The sequence below is a fragment of the Berghia stephanieae genome, chromosome 7 (genome assembly GCF_034508935.2).
Source record: "Berghia stephanieae isolate SIO BIC M18660-M18661 chromosome 7, UCSD_Bste_1.3, whole genome shotgun sequence".
In the NCBI taxonomy this organism is placed as follows: domain Eukaryota; kingdom Metazoa; phylum Mollusca; class Gastropoda; order Nudibranchia; family Aeolidiidae; genus Berghia; species Berghia stephanieae.
This window is the reverse complement of record NC_088366.1, coordinates 17,754,113-17,772,561: the sequence shown is the minus strand read 5'-3', so window position 1 is coordinate 17,772,561 and position 18,449 is coordinate 17,754,113. Positions and strand designations below refer to the sequence as shown.

Here is an 18,449-nt window from a genome sequence, read left to right as displayed (position 1 = left end):
TAACTATTCTTACCCAAACACACACCACACACACATGCACGCACTTATCCACTCGAAACACTCTCACTCACAAACAAACAAACACACACACACACAAACTCACAGGTGAGCCAGGGTTGTCAACACAGGAAATGCTAGACCAGGAGAGCGAGGAAGGGGAGGAGCTGAAGGAGCGTCCTACTCCTTCTCGCTCTTCCTTCCAGATCGAGTCTGGATCAGAGGAAGGTATCAACCACTTTCTGGCCCTTTTCTCTGTCAGCTTAACTCACACCAAGTGCCTTCGTATTTATTTCATTTATATCCATATCATTTTTGTCCTATGTATAATGCCATTTCGTTTAACAATTTCTCTACAAAACACCAAGGGGCTGTTTAAGTTAAAGTCAACGATTTGGTTTATACCTTAACATTTATTTTATTGTACTCAAAGACACTCTTTGTAAGATCCAATTTTAGCTGAACTCATTTTTTTTTCAGACTTTTGAAGTGTACCTTTGATAGGAAAATTGATTATAATAAATTCTACTTACCAGTAGCTGTGTCTCCAATTTGGAACTGTACCATTTCTGTTATCGAGCATTTAGTGTAAAATATGATTTAATTCTTGGATTGTGAATTGATACAGATTTTTCTTTTCTTGAAATTCTGATTTTTGGCAAGACACTTTCTCGTCTCTAACCCTTCAATTTTATTCTCACAACACAACTTGTCCCAAAACTTCAGTCCCCTAGCTCTCTTCAGTTTTTGTTAATCATTAAATATAAAGCATTTCAAAGACTTTAATTCATCTCAATTCCTCTATATATATCAGCATCCCATTAAATTGCTGTGTAATAAAAAACATTCCTTTCAAAAGGTTTTCTCTGCCTTTTGTGAATTACGTTCCCTGACAAAAATGTTGATTCTCTTGAATGGAATTAGATAGAACATTTAAAGAATTTTTTTTTTTTTAAAGTCAAATTCTCAAGAAAAATTGAAGAATGATTATTAAAGATAATCTCAATGTCAGTGTTTAGGCACATGTGCATACTTTTTCTATATAATTGTGTTCGAGAGCACAATAATCACTTTCAGCTTCGAGTTCTAGCTCAAGTTCAAGTTTATAAGATGCAAAAAATACAGTTTGCCCATCACCGCAAATATATGTCAGTGCATGACATAATCAGTCGGATGGTGAAAATTTTGGATTTGCATTTTTTGCATTTTCTGAGAGTATGTGCTCACCAGAGCATTTTAATCTTTATAATGAGGTAAATGTTTCATGAAGTTGTGGTCAAATGTATGGGAAAGGTTTCCAGCTACTTTTCTCAAATTTCATACTTTTTCAACTTGACTAGCTGTAAAAAATATTTAGAAGTGAAATTAAGCTTTGATATTTCCCCGAAGATGTACAAAAATGGTTGATTTAATCTTTCATGACAAGAACTCATTTTGATCAAAATTGACCTTCTAACTAAACTTGGTAATGTAAATGTTGCTCCTCGAAGCCCAAAGAAATAAATAACAATGTGAAATCGAATCTACGCTTCAATTTAATATACAATAACAGATAAAATGGACATTTCGGGTTTCCCCGTTATGAACAAAACAGGATGAATGATAAATGCGAAACCTGAAACGTCCATTTATCTGTTTTCGTATATTAAATTGAAGCTTACATTCAATTTCACATTGTTATTTATAACTAAACTTGGCAATATCTCAGTTCAAACCCATCCGACTGATTATGTCATTCACTGTAACATATTATAACAAAAATTATCACACCACACATATACCAGTCACTCTAGTCATTTATCCATTTCGGATGATCCTGTATGTGTGAAAAAATGTGTTGAAATTTATCTGGGACCTTCAATGCCTATTCTGTCAGCTGGTAGTTTTTCTTGGACAATTACTTTATCGCAGCAGCTTCCAGTACAATAAAAAGTTGAGGCCAAGGATTAAGTGTAAAAAAAGATATAGATATCAATGATAAACCAGTAACTTTAACTTAAACCCTCTTGGTTGTAAGGTAGTCATTAATCATCAGTGTAGACTGAAGTAGAATCTTTTTTCTCTTTTTTTTTTTTTTTTTTTTTTTTTTGTCGTATTATGTAGAACTATCTTTTATTTTTATTATTTTTTTTTACACAATGTTCTTTCTTTTATTTATTCATTTGAGGTGGTTGTTTTTGGGTTTTTTTTATTTATTCTACTGTTTGCATTTTAAAAACAGCTGTATTCTTAATGTGTCTTAAAAACAGATGTTTTAAATGGTGTTAAAATAACTGATTTAAATTTGTATTAAAAACAGTTGTTTTTACACGATTTTATTCACCAGAGTGCAGTAGTAACCCTAACCATTTTAACCCCTGATCATAAATTTGCCATTCACAGTTATTTTTAATTTTAGATTTCATTATACCGAAAACAAAAGACAGAAAAAAGATTGACAAAGAGAAAAAAGTGTAAGAAAAAAATGTGTTGAATGCAACACGTAACCGAGTGTAAGAGATCAACAAAGCATGATATGAATAAACAATTATCACTTTTAAGATGTTCAGCATTTTTAACAGTTGTAATAGATGGAAAATGAAAACAATATTTATGGGATGGGGGATTGGGTTGTTTTTTGTTTGTTTGTTTTTTTTTTTGTTAGATACGCAATTATTGATTCTCAAATGATGTTAGAGATTAAAACTTGTTGCCCTTAGGGAAAGATTTGTATAGTTGGTGAGGGAATATTAAAACTATATTTTCTTTTACAATCGGGGGGGGGGGGGGGGGGTTTCCTGATATGCTCAGTAGGTAGATCACTCGCTTCACAAATAACGGGACTGAGGTCAATCCCAGGTGAAGTCGATATTTTTTTCTGACCCCCCTGTCCACCCATCAGTGATTGGATAGCTGAATCTGTTAGATCTGGTGGAAAGTTCTTTGCAATAGAGAAGCGTTCTATCCAAAGGGTAGCAAGCAATCGCCATCGTTCATTTCACGCTGTAGAAATTGGGATAAAGTCCGGCTCCATGGGACTGATTGTGCTGAAGGACTAATTTTGTTTTTCTTTTGCAATGCAGTTCATGACAGGAGTGTGACTAACTTATTGTGTTTGTAGCTCTTTTCCCCATACAGGTCATCATATTAATCTCATTTTAGTTTTTTTCATTTTTGTCTTTTAAGCTTCTAACACATATTTCAGCCAAATATTATGTTTGTTTCTCTAATTTTTTACCAGATGGAGAGTTGTTTTTCTTTTTAATGTGTTTGTCGGTTTGTTTTTTTTTCTTCTTTTTTTATCTCATTGTAAATCATAAACCTGTCCTTTATATGAATAAATTTCGATTTAGATTTTCATCTTTTCCTCTTTTAATTAAAAAATAATACAATAAGAACCGCTTAAACCAAACTTGTATAGACATAAAAGAAATCAAGATGTCATTTTTTTCTCTTTATTTCTGTTAAAAGTATCAGTAAACCGAAAGCCACTGTGCTCAAAATATCTGTAACCCGAAAAGAAATTGCCAAATAATCGAATAACCTAAGAAAAAATTCAATAACCAAACAAAATTCCTGTAACAACTGTTACCCAAAGTGCTGTCCTGTATCCATTCAACATCCCTCACACACCTCCTCTAAAGCCCTCTCCACTTCACCAGAAACTCCCCCCCCCCCCCCCTCCCTTACCACACTTAAAAACAACGCCTTATTTGTCTCTGTGGCCTCTCCACTCCCCCACTCACTTCCCCCTTCCCGACCAATCCAACCCCAACTGCGCCCCTCCATTCTTACTAGATGGTGAAAACACAATTAGCTGGTTGAGAGCAGTAATGTTGTAACCCCATAAAAATGATGTTGGAGTTATAACACTGTTGCTCTCTTTGGTACCTACTTCCACTATGCTCATTTGTGGGCAAATACACGTACACCCCCCCCCCCCACCCACACACACACACACATGCCCACACAAACGGACTACACTTCTTAACCACAAAGTCACACAGTTGAACAATTTAATGTGATGTATTGTATTTGACAGTGAGATGAATGATAGCATTGGAATAATAATACCCCTGGAAAATCATGATATCATTTGGAGCTATGCCTAAACCGAAATATGTTTTAATGAAATAGAATACATAGTCCCTTGAATTTCGGGTTAACCGGTTTTTACTGTATAACCAGAATTTATTTTTTTTATAAAGAGTATTAACGAAAACTGTTTTGCTTGAGTTTTCAACGAGTACTAAAGTAAATAGGTTCCAGCTCTCATTTATGATTAATATATATTGTTTGGGTTTCTTTTATTTTTGGGGGTTTTTTTTGTTTTGTTTTATTGAAAATATCTTGTTTTATATTTGTTTTAATGAAAATATCTATTTTAAGAGTGACAGGTCATATAATGTGTGCTTCAATTTAGATAAAATATATGAACACAAAGATTTCAGAGATCTTGAGGCATCACTCTGTTATTTTTCAGTTATTGTGTGGCCAAATGACTGTCGGCAAAATTTATCTGCATTTTTTATTTTTAGCTGTCTATTATAACATCGACCTGTTTTCCTGTCCACTATTACCCAGCTGATCACCATATCTTGACGTATTAGTATATGTGTTGCATTACAGTCATTGTGTGGCGACTCCTCTTGTATAAGTCATCACAGTCATTCTACTAATTAATTCACAAACCTTCCATGCACAACAACAACAGAGCCTGGGAGGAAACGAAAACAACTGACATTTGCCGGTCACCTAGGCAACCACCACCAGTCTGAAATGCAGTCATCACTCCGGCCTGTCCCCAAGGCCAGGACTCCTAGCTCCAAATCAGGCGTGTTTCACTGTAAGGCAAAAATTCTGTTTCTCTCTCATCCCACTTCCCTATCCATCCCCCGAATCTGCTTTCAGTGTAACTCACGCTGTCAATGTTCTGACAGACTATGGATAGTCATCACATCCTGTACTGTATGTCTGCATGGTGCTTTGTTCTACTTTAGGCAGAATCAATTCCAACCATCTAGCCCCAAGCTGCTTCCACCACTGTAATCCATTATGCGTTCCTGGCATACAAGATTTACTCATCTGATTCCACTTCCTATATAATGCCTGCATGGTGCTTTGTTCTACGTTAAGTCAGAGCCAATCCTCATCCATCTTGCCCCCAAAAAAGCTTCTAGTGTAATTCATTCTGTGTTTCTGGCCAACAAGATTTAGTCAACTGATATCACTTCCTGTATGCATGCATGGTGCTTTGTCATAGAATTTGTCACTTAATCTTTTTCCTAATTCAATTTGCCTATTTTGACAAGGGCTTCTATTTCCTTTTTTTTCTTTAATCCCCTGATGCCTCGACCCTCCATCCTTACCACGAGAAACCACATCATTTCCTAAGGTCATTGATGAGAAATAAACTGAAATAAAGTCTTTAGAGTAATTATTTCATTTGATTGTTTCATGTAAAGATTGTATAATAATTAGAGAATATCTGTTAAGTCTGAAGTCAATTGTTTATAAAAAAAGTATATTCTTGTGTTGCAATAGAATTGGATTCATGACACCAGGTGGTAGTTTTAATACATTCTTTAAAAAAAAATAATTGTACAAACCTAAAATAATGATAAAAATATTCAATTTAAATAGACGTTTGATGATCTCTGTCATCCCTATTGCTCCTTGCATTGATTGAGGAGCTTTTCACATTATAATGGTTGTAAGACCTAAACTGCTGTATACTGACAAAAAGCCTCATATGGTATTTATTTTTGGCTAGAAAACTTCAAGTTGTTGAGAGAAAAACAACCAAAAAATAACCAAACAAACCCCAAAACCTTCTACTCCTAAAGAAATATATATTTCTTCTCTGTTTAAGACCGACATGTTATCAGGTCATCTCAATCTATCTATACATGTAGTAAACGTTTTTTTCACTACAATATCATACCCTACTTATACCAAGTGTTATACCCTATTGGAAGAGGCTTTACATACCATGGGTAGATTGCCTTAATGTGGCAGTGTAGATAGAGTTCCTAACTGTGGCAGTTCTTTCATCCATTAAATAAGCTGGAAGGTGTAAAAACCACCCTAGTATATGCAATTTAATTTACACTGACACACTTAATGTTTCGAGTAAAAAATAGAGAATACACTTTTTTCCTTTCTTTAAAAAAAACAAACAAAAAATGTTTTCTAAATTTATTAAATTATTATTTTTTCCTTTTTTTGATCAAAAAGAAAATTATGTATAAGATTTTGACAAAAAATCTTCAACAAGCGAGATGTTATCGGTAAAGGGACAAACACTGACTGAAAGATTAGAGATAGAAAATAATCAATGAGAAATCACCTTCTATTCAGATTTTAAAGTTACCAAACGATACTTAAAACTAGATGTGGGATATTGATAAAACCGCTGAATTTCATCCATATCAATTTCCTTACTTAGTTTTATATATATATATTTTTTTTTTTTTTATTCTATATAGTTGATTATATTTTATATGTAATAAGTGGAGATAGCAGATAAAAAATGTTGATGTTGCTGCTAGAAACTGGAATAAGATTTTTTAAAAATAAAATGATTAATTAAATCCAAGTTCCCATTTGATTACAGAGACAAATTATGATGTTTCAGGTTTTTCCATTTATCAATAATGTGAACGAATGATGAATTTCCCATTGAAAATAATTTAATCTTGTTAGATTTTCAAACTTTAACTTTTTTTACAATTATTCCATCCCATATTGTATTTATGTGTATCCATGTTTTTAAGACTCCCCCCCCCCCCCTTTATATGCCAATTTTAATTTAATTGCATAATCTAAATTTAATTTATTGCATACTGCGCAAACTACAATTTTACTAATATGAATATCTCGCTTATACTGTTTAACTTTACAGCTTTATATATAATATATGGATTTTTTGACAGCTTTTCGTGTTTGGAAAATTCTTCACTTTCATATAATTGTCGTCATTTTCTATAATTTTAACCAAAGCTGTTTATGTTTACCTGCTACATACTCCTCATACTACTTCTACTTTTGTGTCGTATACTTTTACATCATTTGCATCCTGTGCGGACTTGTACTGATTTAATCAAATTGTGTACGGTTAATTTTAACAAAAGGAAGGGAGATATAAAATTGTAAAAAATAAATTGATTTAGAAATTTTTTTTCAAAGAAAATAATAAAACTGTTCGTCTCCGTCTAGATAAAATCTAATCTTTTGTTTTGCTTCTTTTTTTTTTTTGTGAGTTTATCATACTTTATCTATTTTGCAGCAGTTAATATATATTGACTATTCTTAAAAAAAAAAAAATTATAATTTTCATTTAGGTTTCTTTAATTCTATTTAATTTTTTTTTGGTCAATATTTTGTTTTGTTTTGTTTATTTTATTTTTTTAAAGTATTTTTTAGGATTTCTTTTTATTTAATTCTTGCTTGTTGCATGTCTGTATGTACTATAATAATAATTATTTTTAAAAAGTCTAGATCTTTATTTTTATTTAAAATATTACTTTTAAATATATGCTGTATGTTAGTAAGGATGAAAAGGCAAATCATATTATGAAGCTTTCACAACTTTCCTTTCCTGTAATCAGGAAATAGACAAATTTACATCAAAATGTGGAGAAAATATAGAGCGGGGGGAGGGGGAGGGGGGTTACATATGATAAAACATCATTTTAAAGAAATAAATGTTATTAAATATACAGAAGATAGGAAAGACTTTGTAAATCCAGAGAGGAAATTATAATTAGTTTTTTTTTGTTTTTTTTTTCATTTCATTTTATAAGAAACTTAGCCTAAGTTTGATTCCACCTACAAAATTTTATGAAGAATAAACTTGAAGATATTGAAATATAGGCAATGAGTTCTTTTTGTCATGAAAATAATTAGCAATTGAGTTAATATCATTGATTCCTATGCTTGCCTCAAATTGGCAGGGGAAAAAAATCATTGAAAATGTGACCAAGGTGTGTTTAGCTCTGATCGCTTTAGTATAAAAATGCTACATGGATTATTGAAAATGTAACTTAGGTAGCTATATTAAACACCTAGGTCATCAATGAAAACAAAAGTTTTATGTTAATGATTCATTCTTTTAGTCTTATTTTTCCTCCCCACAGCTAAATCAGGAACAATTACACCACTGGTAAGTAGTAGAAAAATAATAAGATATAGAAATTTATTGGGAGTAGAACAGACAGTTTAAAGTGATTAAATGAACACGCATATTTATGTTGTGAATTTTCATGTTTCCACATTACTAATATAGAAAAGATATATGAATAAATTTATAAAAATCTCGTTCTGAGCGGCGCGTTGTTGAGTCCTTGGAAAGGCTCTTTGCTCTCATTCTCTCACCACACTCAGGTGTAAAGTGAGTACCTTACCGTTAACAGCATTATTTGTGTTGGAGAAAAAAAAATGGTATTATCACCTAACACGTGTCATGTCTCATCCTGCATGTTAAGTGTTGCTGTTGTCTGCGGTCGCCTTGTAAAGTGCTTTTAACACGTTTAGTGGATATTGTGCTATATAAATGCTCTACCAGATACCTATCCTCAAAGGACTCGAGCATAAGACAAGAGGGTCTTTCACAGAGACACAATGTTGGATCCAAACTTTTACTATCATTGTCATCCATACATTCACTAACCTGGCCCAGCATTCCTTGACATTATAACAAGACAAACCATTGAAAGCCCGATCATTAGCTACACATACATTGGTGTATAATTTGACAGAGCGCTATACATTTTCTCCAAAATATTAAAAAATTTGCTTTTACTCACTGGAAAGAAAGAACAGAAACGATACCTTTATGACAAAAAGGAAATGGAGGGACAGAAAAAAAATAGGAAGAGAGAAAAAAAAAGGGGGGAAGAGTGTGTGTGAGAGAGAGAGAGAGAGAGAGAGAGAGAGAGAGAGAGAGAGAGAGAGAGAGAGAGAGAGAGAGAGAGAGAGACAGTCAGACAGACAGATAACCATAACACATACAGGAGCAGAGAGATTTCTTCATTCCGATTAGTAAATTTACAAGTTTCTTCCAATGTTTTTCTTCCTCAGTCTCATCACTCTCAATCTGCTGCTGAAGAAGGTAAGTTTGGTGCACAATGAAGATGAAACATCGAAACATCCATAATGTGACACAGTCCTCCATACTGCTCTATGTAAAATCTTAACACCTTTGTCAGTAAACTAAAGATTATATTAATATGAACATCTAGATAACTATAAAGAACAATTTCGATCATAACATTTGTTGTGAGGTGTTAGAAATACAAGTAAGAAGCACAATGTCACCACTAACTTCGGCAACACAAAAAAAAAAAAAATTAAAATTAAAAAATCCAAAAATTCTTGTGAAATTTGAAATGAAATAATGAGAGAATGTTTTTTTAAAAATCAGAATAATTTAAAGTGCATTTCAAATGCAGTGAAAGTGTTATAAAGAAATTATTGTATAAAGCATCATATTGTGTGTGCATTGTCAATGGTCAGTAAAAGTATTGGAATAAAATGTGAAGCATCCAACCATGCTAGTTCGTACAATATGTCAAAGTCTTTATTTTGTATTTCACTGGTGATGGAATACTGTATCTTTAATTTGCCACACATAGCCATAGCTTTATAAGTAGAAAGTTTATTCTAGTTATTCAAATAATACAGATAATTTTGATTGGGAAGGAGGGAGAATTTTATAAATATTGAATTGCTCGTTGTGTCATAGCTACAGGTATCTCCAAGGTTCTCAACCCCCCCCCCTCTTAGTTTGAGGGTTTTGTTGATTTATTTTTAAAGGCACATGAATCAATATATTAAACTATTGAACAAAAAAAAAAGTAATTAAATACTCAACACAGAGCAGTTTGGGCTGAAATCCTTCTTCAGTCAATAAGAGACACTAGAGAATCAAAATACTATTGATGCTATGCATTTAGGTAAAATACCCATAACATCTGCCAGACAGAAATAACGTACAAAAACACAAAACTATTTGTAATCTTAAACATTGATAGTCTGATTAATAGAATTTAGTGAGAACTAATCATTAAAACGGTTGTTTAAAAACAATAATAAAAATCTGAGTGACGTCAATTTCGTTTCATCTACACGTAAAGTATAAAAAGATGAGTAAAGAGAAGTTATTAAACAGTCCTCTCTAAATTACTAATCCGAAACTTCTTAATATTGTGAAGCACCAACAAGAATTCTTTAAACTTTTTTTTTCTTTTGTCAGTCACTCCAAACAATGATGATGAGGAGATTGAGGAGGAGGAAGTCGAGGAGGAAATCACAGAGGAAGTGACAGCAGAGGATGAGGGAGCTGGCTCCACCCTCAAAGAGGACATAGGCTCCACTCTCAGGGACTCGGAGCCACCCGTGAGCTCAGCTCGACACTCTGAGGTGTCTGAGGAATCTGAACCCCCCATCATTGAGTCGGACAGTGAGGGAGTCATGATGGTGCAGACACCTCCATCCACAAAACAGAGGACGAAGAAACCAAAGGGGGTGAGTACACGATGTTTTAAATCTTTAAATGTGACCCACAGTCTCATTATTATTATCATTATTATCATTTTCATTATCATCATCATCATCATCATCATCATCGTCACCATCTTCATCATCATCATCATCCCAACACCAAAGACCTATAATTATGCCCTAGCAGTTTATATAAATAATTATTTGAGTCAACGGGTGATAGAATACTCTTAATTTAAGAAAGATTTGCAAGTTACTCATATATATCAATCTGTGAAGCATAGTTTTATATCCTTTTTAGATTTGCTAGTAATTCTGTGCTCGTTGGCAAAAATGTAACAGATTGTGCGAAGCAATTTTGACCCTCCCCACCCCCAACCCTATTTTTATTTAAAGAATTTATTATTACTACTAATATGTTATTATTATTATTATTATTATTATTATTATTATTATTATTATTATTATTATTATTATTATTATTATTATTGTTATTATTATTATCAACATCATCAAATTTATTAATAATCACTTTTTGACTTATTGCATTAGGCTGACACGGTGACCATTGTCATCTCTGAGTTGTCATTAGAGGAGGACTCACCCCCCATGCAGAATGACAGTGTCAAGCAGTTGTTTGTGGAATACCGATTCTATGATGTGGACCCTGAGATGACGGAGACGCCATTTTCCCTGCCCAAACCTCGACCTTACCAGTCCATTGCATTCAATTTCAGCAATTGTAAGTTTTGATTCCTACCAATCTTTGTTGATGTCTTTTGAAATGTTTATTTTCAAACCTCGGTTAGATTTATGTTCATATGGTTTAGGTTTGTTTCATTATATTCAGTTTCACAAACGACAACAATAACATTGTTATTGGTCTTCTGAATGCACAGTCCTGCCGTAACAAAACCGAAGAATTAAACGATTTATTAACGGAGAAGAACTTCGACATACTATTTCTAGTAGAGACATGGCTCTCACAGTCTGGAGACGACCCAGTTGAAAAAGCTATGACACCCCCTAGGTACCAATTTAGATCGTATCCAAGGAAAGATCAGCGAGGGGGTGGCATTGGCGTATTTTATAAAACAAAATTATCTAAACATGTGGAAATCCTCGAAATGCGCTGCAAAACAATGGAGGCCATTGATCTTAGATTATCCCTCCAGAATACAAGATACAACTTCAACTGCATCTACCGACCGCCAGCAAACAAGAAAAACAAAATAAAATTACCTGATGTTAGGAAGGAAATCAACGAGATGCTAACTTTGCAACACACACGTCCTGGCCATTCAATTATACTCGGCGACTTTAATTTTCACTTCGACAACGTCACAGACACCGTTAAATTGCACGAGTTATTATCGGAGAACAACATGTGCCAGATCGTAACAGCGCCAACCCACTCTGCTGGTCATATTTTAGATTGTGTAATTGTAGAAAATTCAGAGTTCTAAAAAACCAACGCCACCGTCGATTATCTCCCCTTTTCGGACCACTCCCTCATTTCTTTCAATCTTGACGTTTCAAAACCATGCCAAGAAACCACCACCACATCAACCAGAAACATTAAAGGCATTAATTTTGACAATTTCAGAGGCGATTTAGAAACAAAACTTACTAAAAATTCAATGATTTCTCCAGACCAGTGGAATAGTTGTCTCATCGAAACGCTTGACAAACATGCGCCATTCCAAACAAGGACCGTCACCAACTGCATGTATGCTCCGTGGTATACGTCGGACGTTAAAGAAGCTAAAACGAAGTGTCGGAGTGCAGAAAGACTGCTGAAAACATCAGACCTTACGATTCATCGTGAAATATTCAAGAACGCATTTCGTGCCTGGAAGACAACAATAAAAAAGGCAAAGACCACGTATTTTCTTTCAAAATTCGAAACTTCTAAATCTTGTAAACAATTATTTAACATCTGCAATGATCTACTTGGACGTGAAAGATGCACTTCATTACCATCTACAACCAATCAAAGAGACTTGCCAAACACATTTGTCAACTTTTTTAAAGACAAAATCCATAACATTCGTTCAGAACTAGATCGGCATGAACCATTTATAGATACAAATACATTCTGTGGTACCCCTTTAGACAAGTTCCAACCAGTTTCACCTAGTTTCATAAACGAGTTGATAAAAAAAGCCCCCATTAAATCCTGCGACCTTGATCCCCTACCAGCACAGCTTTTGGCCAGCTCCATCGATACATTATTACCATCCATTACATCAATCATAAATACATCCATACTGACTGGCGAAGTTCCATCGTGCTTTAAAAGTGCCCTCGTCAAACCACTTCTGAAGAAACCATCACTGGACCACAATATATTAAACAATTATCATCCTGTATCAAATTTACCTTTTTTGTCAAAACTTTTGGAGAAGGTAGTTCTTACACAATTAACATCTCATCTTAAGAACAACAGTTTGGAACAACCCTTTCAGTCAGCCTACAAACATCAACACAGTACTGAAACGGCGCTTCTTAAAATCTTTAATGACTTGTTATGTAATGCTGATGCTAACAATATCAATGTATTATGCCTTTTAGATCTTTCAGCTGCCTTTGACACCATTGACCATGACATTTTGTTAAGAAGACTAGAAAATACGTTCGGCATAAAAGGAATTGCCCTTAAATGGTTTACATCATATTTACAGGATCGATAGCAGACTGTCGTGGTGAATGGTGTTCAGTCAGAACAAGTTTTACTAAATTTTGGAGTGCCACAAGGCTCTGTTCTTGGCCCTGTCCTTTTTACTGTATATATGCAGCCCCTTTCTAGTGTGATATCCAGATTCAATCTGAGTTATCATTTTTATGCAGATGATACGCAAATATATGATTCAGCACCTCTTAGTAATTTACAGTTCTTAATACAACGAATTACGAGCTGTTTTAATGAGATTAAATCTTGGATGTACCACAATAAGTTAAAATTAAATGATAGTAAAACTGAGTTTTTAATGTGTGGAAGGCCGAGTATCCTTAAACAGGCAAATAAATCACCTATTACTCTCGGAAATAGCACAATAGAATTTTCAAATAAAGCAAAAAACCTTGGTGTCATCATCGATAAAGATCTTTCCATGACAAGCCACGTGAATAACACCATACAATCTATGTACATAGAAATGAAAAAAATAAGCAAAATTCGTAATTTAATACCAAAGCATATAACAGAACTTTTAATTAATTCCCTGGTTTTATCTAAATTGGACTATTGTAACTCCCTTTGGGCGAATTTAGCTAAAGACAAAATTAGCAAACTTCAGGTTGCTCAAAATAACGCAGCCAGGCTCATTGTACGCAATAACAACAAATACCCGTCAGCAACTCTTCTTCTCCGTGAGTTACATTGGCTTCCTGTGGAAAAAAGAGTTGCCTATAAGATTTGTACTGTTGTCTACAAATCCCTGAGCACGAACAGTCACTCCTATATTAAAGACCTTCTAAACATATATGTCCCCAATAGAAACTTGAGGTCAAGCAATGACCAATCAATCCTTGTCAAACCTAAGCCATTGCGTAAAATAGGTGAACAGTCTTTTCAATTTTCGGCCCCCCATTTTTGGAACTCTCTCCCATCACACGTGAGATGCTCGGATTCGTTGACAACGTTCAAATCTTGCTTAAAGTTTTATCTTTTTACGTCATAATGTTGCAATATTATTTTCATATTTTGTTGTTGTTAAATTGAATTCGTATCACGTTTCCTTCACACTTGTCTCACTGTAATATGTTTTGTTTTATATCACTGTAAAGCGCTTAGAGCCTGTGACAACGGGGTAAAGCGCTATATAAATGCCATTTATTATTATTATTATTATTATTATTATTATTATTATTATTATTATTATTATTATTATTATTATTATTATTATTATTATTATTATTATTATTATAATTATATAATAATTGTAAGGATAATTGCAATTATGATGATAATAATGACGTTGATGATGATGAAGATTATAATAATAATGATATTGATATGATAAGAAGAAGAAGAAGAAGAAGAAGAAGAAGAAGAAGAAGAAGAAGAAGAAGAAGAAGAAGAAAAGAAGAAGAATGATTATAATGATAATGATTTTAATAATAAGAATGATAATACCATCACGAAAAAAGCTGGATACCATGGCAATGTGATAATGGAAAACCAGATAGAGCAATCTCATCATTAGAGCAGACGTTTCATAATTAATTGAAGTAAAATTCATGTAACTAAAAATTTGAAAACCCTTTGTTCGGTTTGCCTTTCATCAAGATTATCATTGGTTTTCCTATGTTTTATTTCGTCTTTTCAGCCATCCAAGTGGACATGAAGCACAATTACAAGCGCAGAGAATATCTAGCCAGCATGCTGCTACCGGATCATCCAGATAAGGGCAGGTAGGTTTGATTGAAATCATAGTCATTATGTCAACAATATTTGCTATAGACTAGTGTCCTATCCAAAGGGTATAAAGCAATTGCTATTGTCCAGTCACGTTATAGAAACTGGGATAAACTCCGGCTCCATGGGCCTAATGGCTCTGAAGGACTAATTCATGTCGACAATATATAACTGCAGTATATAATTAATTCAGAAAAGAGAGTGGAGCAGGCACTTATGTTGATAATAAAAAGAAATGAAGTGTAGTAGGAAAGTGCCAGAAGACAATAGAGAATTAAAATTTCCCGGTGGCGATGGGGGGTCGAACCTGCGACGTTACTGATATGACAACGCTGTCTGGCCGGGGAGAGCGTGGCTCTACCGTCTGAGCTATCCACCACTCCAGTATATGATTAAAGTATACATGTCATTGTGTTTTTTTTTTTGTAGTGGTATTATGTCTGGGTGAATAAGATGCTTGAAATTGAATGTATAGCCACAAATCACAGTCCGGCTATGTGGTCTTGTGGTAGGACACTCACTTTCAGATCAGAAGGTCCTTGGTTCGAGCCTCGTTCGGCGCATAGTTGAATCCAACCCCATACTCAAAGAAGCTGTACGGCAGTGAGGACGACCTCAGGACCACTGTGGGCTTCATTCACCAGACCGGACTGACCATGTGACGTGAGGGGAACGAAGGAGAAGAAGAAGAAGAATCCTTAGAAAAGGCTCTTTACTCACATTCTCTCACTGTACTCGGGTGTAAAATGACTACCTGGCCGTTAACAGTATTGCTTCTGTCTGCTGGGTGGGGATCCTGACCTTCCATAGTGGGCAGGGAGGTACATGCTGTGTCTTCTATCCCCCCCATACCCGTTTCCCAATTGTTTCCTGTTATTGTCTTGGAATGAGATTACTTAGTTTTGTCCTGATCCTTGCCGGAGTTCCTTGGCTGGGAGGGAAACAGTCGAATGTATAGTTATAGTTTTGGGAGATGATATTTTTTTCCTTGTAAATCATCTCTCTGTTATGCATTGTATTATGTTTAGTTTACATATTATATTGTATGATTGGTAAACATTTGAGTGTATTCCTCTTAGTTGGGACCTGTGCTTGTGTCTGGATGAGACTTTTAGATGATCTCAAACTAAGTACTTTGACGGTGTGCTCTTGGAATCTACATCTGTTCCCTATTTGAACCAATTCCCCTTTGTCTTACCTTTTCTTTTGTGCTTTAATTGTAACTCTAGAACTTTTTACTATCCCATTTTCTTCCTTTTTACAGGCGCTGATATGACCTTAATGTGTTGCAAGCGCCGTAAAACCCTTAAAAACAAAACAACAAACAAGCTTCTGTCTGAAAAAAATGTACTATCGCCGAACAGGCATCATGTCACGTCCTATATGTTAAATGTTCTGTTGGCCAGGGACCCTTTGTAAAGCGCTTTGAGCATGTTTAGTGGATATTGCACTAAATAAAAGCTCAATTAGTAATTAGTAATTTCTGTTTGGTATGGTCAAGAAAAAATTCAATTTCTTACATTGCAAAGATCTCAAAGTTCGTATTTTTGGAAGGCGTGGTTGTGTATCTTGGGCAGGTGGGGGGGGGGACGTTGATGCTGTAGTGTTATTCGGTGGAAAAATCGTAATTTTTACTTTTTAAAATAGACACAAACAATTACTATTTAACTGGAATGTAAACACTAAGTGTTTCTTATTTTGATCTATTTGAATTTTTGCCCAGGATCAAGTTCACTGTAGTAAGCGAACCACCAGAACTGGCCACTGGAGAGTCGGCACAGCTAGAATGTGAGGATGTAGGTGTGGCTTATGTCAGTCTGAGAGACATGTTGGCAAAGGGGCAGGATCTTCGTGACCAGAATATCGACAGTAAGTATCTTATAAGGAATACTACATGTAGGCAGTGCTTCCTTAAGAGAGAAAATATATGAAGACTGACTGAAAAGTCCACCTCCAAAATCACAACTTCAAAATAATTGCAACACAAAATAAAATTTCTTTAAAATGTTATGCACTTTCACGCATCATCAGTGCACATTCCATGAGAGAATATAGATAATCCATCAAACAAACGCACGATGTCAACAGGACTCACCCAAGTTGTCCAAAGTGAGCACATCTGGGGTTAATTATTTTGTCCAATAAAAAAGAAAAAGAAAATGCCTAAAGCAAGACTCGAACCCGGAACCCTCTGGGCCACAATGCAGTGCCTGGACCACTCAGCTACAAAGGTAAACCATATTTCAAATGAAAGCTTTCAATGTCGGCTTTAAAACAATACCTTTACTTTTACACTGAATTGTCATCTCCTCTGACACAGTGTGTGCCAAACAATTCTGTTGGCAAAACACATTTTCACCTTACAGCACCTGCTCAAAAAAATCATTTTTCCTGTTCTTAACCAGTGCATCTGTACACCTGTCAAAGTGATGAGTCATATATGATGCACTCTAACCATTCCATCTTCTTGCCCATCTTCTTACTGCACTAATATATCAATACATGCATCATTGTTCATGGTTTTGATTTTCCTTCAGCTGCACTGTACACAGCTTTAATCAAATTTATTCAAAGAAGCCATGCTGTTGATCTACTTTCATTAACTCTCTCCATACCAAACTATGAAAATTGTCACATTTGTTACGATACAAATCATTTGAGTTTACTTTTTGGATTCTGGATCACTCTGTCTTGACATCAGTGATTCAGTGGTTTCTAATTCTAAATATAAGAGGTAACAAATGTCTTTTATTCACCTGTAATTTTATCTATCTGTCATTCCATTTATACATTATTCCATCTTCTAATCCATCCATCCATTTCTCTGTCTATTGGTCCATCCATCCATTCATCTAGCCATCCATCCACCCATCCGTCCATCTATCCATGCAATACCTTAATCACCCTCCCCGACACAGACAAACACAAACTCGGGAGCTCATATCATATCATTCATTTCTTATTTCACTCCAGTATTAAACCCAGATGATGAGAGTCACGTGATTGGGCAGATGATGGTGACTGTTTCCTGTGTCGACGTCCTCAAGGCCGTGGAAGGAGAGATGCAGATTGTTGGGACGTATTGAATAGTCCCAAAGGCCCTCTTTTTACTTAGTCTCTGTCTAAATTCATATCCCGATGCAAGCTGTTTATATTACAAATAAGAAATATAAACTGGCTAAAGATTCAGAGGGAAATATTAATTTTTGTGGACCTGAAATATGTAGAGGTATACTATCCCCTTGATGGGTTGATGGAGCTGTTAAATGAAATACCAAGCAAACAATAGTCATTAGTAACCCCCCCCCCCCCCCTCCTTCTCTCTCTCTCTCTCTCCTCTCTCTCTCTCTCTCTCTCTCTCTCTCTCTCTCTCTCTCTCTCTCTCTCTCTCTCTCTCTCTTTCTCTCTCTCTCTCTCATTTGATGATTTACACAATCGTAATTTAATTTGTTATGAACTATTTTTTTTTTCATTTTTCAATTGTTTTATTCCATTTACTCATATACGTTGCTATAACGTTATGTAGATATTAGAATATTTCAATTCATTA

General features: G+C 34.7%; 1 protein-coding gene across 1 annotated transcript in view; it reads left to right on the top strand.

The window, feature by feature from the left end:
- Positions 1 to 18,134, top strand: part of LOC144976477 (protein fantom-like) — a 69,019-nt gene extending 50,885 nt beyond the window's left edge. Inside the window, 9 exon segments of the mRNA XM_078920768.1 lie at positions 106 to 225; positions 4,691 to 4,822; positions 8,115 to 8,140; positions 9,058 to 9,088; positions 10,232 to 10,503; positions 11,032 to 11,221; positions 14,811 to 14,895; positions 16,623 to 16,768; positions 17,873 to 18,134. Coding sequence (XP_078776894.1) covers positions 106 to 225; positions 4,691 to 4,822; positions 8,115 to 8,140; positions 9,058 to 9,088; positions 10,232 to 10,503; positions 11,032 to 11,221; positions 14,811 to 14,895; positions 16,623 to 16,768; positions 17,873 to 17,985 — 1,115 coding nt within the window. The 3' untranslated portion in view covers positions 17,986 to 18,134.
- Positions 18,135 to 18,449: the final 315 nt, after the last annotated feature.